Below are 5,000 nucleotides of genomic sequence, written 5' to 3'. Positions count from 1 at the left end.
ACAGCGCATGTCTTTGGACTCTGGTGGAAACCAGAGCACCTGGAGATAATTCACACCAACACGGTGAGAACATGCAAACTCCACACAGAAATGTCAACTTGCCCAGCCCTGTGACCTTCTTTCTGTGAGGTAACAGTGCAAACCACTGAGCCACCATGACCACAGAAGTCACACACAAAATTGAACCCAAAAATTTGAGAAGGCTATAAACAGAAGAGCCAGCTTCAAGTAAAGTAAAGAACTTTTATTGTCATTGTAGTTGTACAACGAAATTTGTTTGGTAACTCACAGAGACCAGCAGCAACATAAAAAGAGAGAAAAAACAAACAATAGACATAATACTAAAATATAAGAGGCAAGATAAAGTATACTAAATGTAATAAGTAACACATAAAGAAAACCAACAATAGACATAATACTAAAAATATAAGATGTAAGATAAAATATACTAAATGTAATAGTCACAGTATTTACATTATGGCAAATGAGTGCAAACATGAATATCCATAAAGTGTCTTTGTGCATTAGCAGCAGAACATCAGAAAGGTAGGGAGTGGGGGGGGGTTGCACAAAGAGGAGGGGTGGCACAGGCTACAGCTCTGGGGAAGAAGCTGCTCTTTAGCCTGTTTGTGCGAGTCTTAATTGCCTTATATCTTTTCCCTGATGGGAGTAGTGCAAAAAGTTTGTGTCCTGGATGAGTAGGGTCCTTAATGATGTTGCTAGCTCTCCTCTGTAGGCGGCTAGCGTAGACTGTATCGAGGTTTGGGAGTTTAATTCCTATGATCCTCTGTGCAGTCTTAACAGTCCGGGATAGAGCTCTCCGGTTTTCCGCAGTGCAGCTTGTGTACCACACTGTGATGCAGTGACAGAGGATGCTCTCTATCGTGCTCCTGTAGAAATTTAGTAAGAGCTGGGTCGGTACTTTTGTTTTCTTGAGTTTTCTTAAGAAGAAAAGTCTCTGTTGAGCTTTCTTCACTAAGTGGGTGGTGTTAATGGTCCATGTGAGATCTTTTGTCAGATGTAGGCCTAGGAATTTGATGTTGTTTACCCTCTCAACTTCCTCGCCATTTATGTGGAGGGGGGTTGGTGGTGTCCTTTTTCCAGTAAGCCCGAATAGCAAAAATCAATAAAAAAATGCATGTAAAAAAGCACCTTGGACCTTAAGAGGATAGTAGAACAGTTTCTCAAGGAGTTTGTGATGCATTTTGGAAACAGGAGATGAGGCCCTGGTCTAATGCGCCACCTGGCTTGAGAAACCCGTTCTCAAAGACTTACTTTTAGTCATTATTTGGGTAGCACACATATTCTGAATGCCTTCGGCAGAATTCAAATTAGCTTTTTTGATCTTGATTAATTCCAAGATTACAGTGAAATCAATCTAGATTAAAAATATTTTATCTATGCCCACCTATATAAAAAATACAATAATACCAAATCCTCTATGTAGTGTTGAAAACAGATGTGCAACTTATAATTAGAGAAAAATGTTGTAACTTGTGCGTTTTTTTTGAAAATAAGTTGCAAGAATGAGATGCATGGATGAAAAAAAACTATATATTTTAAAACTAGATTTGATCAAGTGGTAATTACCAGATGTCTTATTAGTCATACAAGACGGATACATGCTTTTTTACTTGAGGGGAGAGCTCACCAAAACATTTACTCACTAGTTACTCTCCCCAAAATGGTTCCAAATCTTTGAGTTTCTTATTTTTGTTCAACACAAAAGAAGATGGTGAAGGAAAATGTTAGGAACCAGTAACCTTTGACACCTATAGCAGCAATACCAAATACTATGCAAGTCAATGGGTAATGGTTTCCAACATTTTTCAAAATATCATCATCATCTTTTGTTTTCAACAGAAAAAAAAAACTCAAACAAGCTTTGTCACAAGTGAAGTGCGAAAACTACTACTTTAAAGATAAAGCTTTCTCGCTTTAAATGTTTGTAGAATCTCACTTTTAGTTATTCAGTTTTGCCAGAAAGTTTTTATATATATGTTATCATATTAATGCAAATAATATTCTGTAATGTAACTTGATTTGTTTGCTATTTTTTTAAATTGTATTTATTAAACCTGTACCTTTTCTTGTATTTATGCCATGAAAAGAGCTTGAGATGCTGACCTGGCATTTAAAATATATATATACAATACCATACAATCAGGATTCTTTAGGAAAAGACAACTGCATTTACTTTAAGTGATTTCCCATTTAATGTTATGAATTTCTTAACTCTACCTTTTGCTCAATTTAACGTCTCCTCCTTGAACAAAATTAATGACTTTAAAAACTTTGCTGAACAGTAGTGTGTAACATTTTGCTCGCTGGTTTGCAGGATGTGATGAAGATCCATTATGAGAACAACTCGCCGTTCCTGACCATCAGCAGCATCACCCGCACCATCGAGGTCTCTCACTGGGGAAACATCGCAGTGGAGGAGACCATCGACCTGAGGCACACGGGCGCTCACCTGAAGGGCCCGTTCTCCCGCTACGACTACCAGAGGCAGTCTGACAGCGGCATTTCCTCCGTCAAATCCTTCAAGGTGGATAAACCATTTCTCCTTGTTTGTCCTGAAAGAATCTTGCAAAACTTGTTGCTCTCAGCCTGGAGTATACTGACACAAACTCTTGATTTTAAAATATAAAGCTTGCTATTTAGTTTGTTCTTCAACTTGTCTGTTTTGTCTTTGTGTGCAGACCATCCTCCCAGCCTCCGCTCAGGACGTGTACTACCGCGATGAGATCGGGAACATCTCCACCTCCCACCTCCAGGTTCTGGATGATTCTGTAGAGGTTGAAATTCGTCCCCGTTTCCCGCTGTTTGGTGGCTGGAAAACCCATTACATCATTGGTTATAATCTTCCCAGCTACGAATACCTCTACAATCTAGGTGGGTGCCCGATTCGTAACCATCGTCACAGATTAGTGGGGCCGCCCTCGGCTAAAGATTTTCCTGGTCGTCTATTAGTCGTTCAAATTATGCTGTAAAATTGAAGAAATATTTGTTTTCCATCTAAAATTTTTCAATTGAAGGCTGTACTAGTGTTGTCGTAAGTACCGATCATCATACTGAAAAAACATATCAAAAAATGTTCTTTGCCCGATAACTTTCCAGAGTGCGTTCTTAAACATCACTGATTGGCCATTGTGTTCACGTGCTCAACAGAAATGACTTTGATTGGCTGTGATGGTCATCAGTTCACCATTCTTCACCACTGTTCACTAAGTGCAAACACAGATACAGGAACATTGGATCTTTTCAAAACTGTAGATCAGCTGATCACTCGGATATCAGCTCATAGACAGATCAGCTGATTGACGCGACTTTCAACGGCTCCACTGTCCGTGTATCTGTGTTTACACTGTGAACTGATGACCTTCATCAGTCAATTCCATTGAGCAAGTGAACACAATGGCAAATCAGCTGTGTTTTGAGAATACACTCATATGTTGGCAGGAAATGGAATTTTTTTAAAATTTCAGTACTGATTGGTATCGAACTTGATCTCTTTGGCAACCCTAGGCTGTACAGTTATGTATTGTAGTTTCTTTTGTTTTTTTTCCTTTTTATTTTTGATGTGCTCAAAGAAATAACAAGCACACCCTGTTTGCGTTTCTCATTTTGCGAAAGCATAATGTTGTTATTGTGAATGCACGCATACACGCTTTTCACACATCTGAACGATGTATAAGGGGATTTACGTCATCTAAATTGGAGTAACTTTTGGAGCAAGTGATGGTATCGGTGTCTCCATCAGTCATCCTGTGCTGTTCATTTGCTACTCTTTGGATTCCACACTCGGCACTTATACAGTGCAGTTTTGTAATTAATACATCGGCCATATTGAGTTGCTATTTGATGTCCATGAATAAGCAATTGTTTGCTAGACAGCGTGATTAACTTCACCATATCATGTGCATTAAAAAAATGATTAAAAAATGTAAGGGGCATCCCTACAGATTATAAGCATTTTCTTTTGGTATTATAATAATGTTGTTAATCTTTTGTCTGCTTTGTAGGAGATCAGTATGCACTGAAGATGCGTCTGGTTGATCATGTCTATGATGACCAGGTTATTGACCAGCTGACTGTCCGACTGATCCTCCCTGAAGGAGCCAGGTGAGCACGATTGTGTTAATTTTGCGTGTGGGTGTCCCACAACTTGCCCTGTTTACAGGTGCGGATGATCTTCTTCTATGAGTATTTATGTTGTATATCTACTTTTTTACATTTTAATTTAAAAAAAAAATGTAAATATATTTTATATACAACACAACGGTGTATATATTTGGTACTAAATAAATGATTTTGGTAATTCAATACCATTTGTTTTAATTGGTCCCTTGATGTGCTTTGAAATAATGATGTAATCTCAACTGAAACATGAAGGTTGGGACATAGTAGCTCCTCCCTTTTTAAAGAAAACAGCCAATAGTGTTTAGTTTCATCGCAGCTCTGCCAGTGAGAGTGAGCTCAAATATATCAAATGAGTAGTGTCTTGAAGGGGGCGGGGCATGTCTGATACTAGAGAGCCTTTGGATTGGTCAGAGCATTTGATGAAGTATGAGGTGACAAATAATTGACTAATTTAGGCAGAAGTGACAAACTGCAACCTTTTGGATGTTTATATCTTCTAATTGAGAATTGTCCTAAGACTAACATACGGATACTAACATCTAAAAAAAAAGGTTACTTTAAAAACCTTTAAAAGGTTACTTCATTTCAATAAAATAAATGTATTCCAATTGTCGACTCTGAAAGAGTAATTCTTTCATTCTCTGAAGATAAGTTAAGAAATTTTAGGTGAAAATCCACAGCTTTACTCAAGTTATATGTTGTTTTTAACTTAAAATATTGTACAGTTGGTGAACCTTCTGTTCAATTTGGTGAATGTTGCTTCTCCCAAATTAAAGCTAAGCGTTGCTCTTTCTATGTGAGAGTGTTGTGCCACTATCAGTTGATCTTGCTGCAACTGGTGGCGGTGATCTCAAATA

The 5,000-nt window shown here is 38.0% G+C and overlaps 2 protein-coding genes across 2 annotated transcripts in view; both read left to right on the top strand.

Annotated features, from left to right (window-relative positions):
- pbrm1 (polybromo 1) overlaps positions 1-5,000 on the top strand; it is a 305,936-nt gene that overhangs the window by 55,470 nt on the left and 245,466 nt on the right. The gene's annotated exons all lie outside the window — the stretch shown is intronic.
- rpn1 (ribophorin I) overlaps positions 1-5,000 on the top strand; it is a 14,912-nt gene that overhangs the window by 3,786 nt on the left and 6,126 nt on the right. The window contains 3 exon segments of the mRNA NM_197934.1: positions 2,339-2,548; positions 2,703-2,895; positions 4,026-4,125. Of these exon segments, the coding sequence (NP_922916.1) occupies positions 2,339-2,548; positions 2,703-2,895; positions 4,026-4,125 (503 nt within the window).

Source organism: Danio rerio, chromosome 11 (assembly GCF_049306965.1).
Source record: "Danio rerio strain Tuebingen ecotype United States chromosome 11, GRCz12tu, whole genome shotgun sequence".
Lineage (NCBI taxonomy): Eukaryota > Metazoa > Chordata > Actinopteri > Cypriniformes > Danionidae > Danio > Danio rerio.
This window is presented reverse-complemented; position numbering and strand designations above follow the sequence as displayed.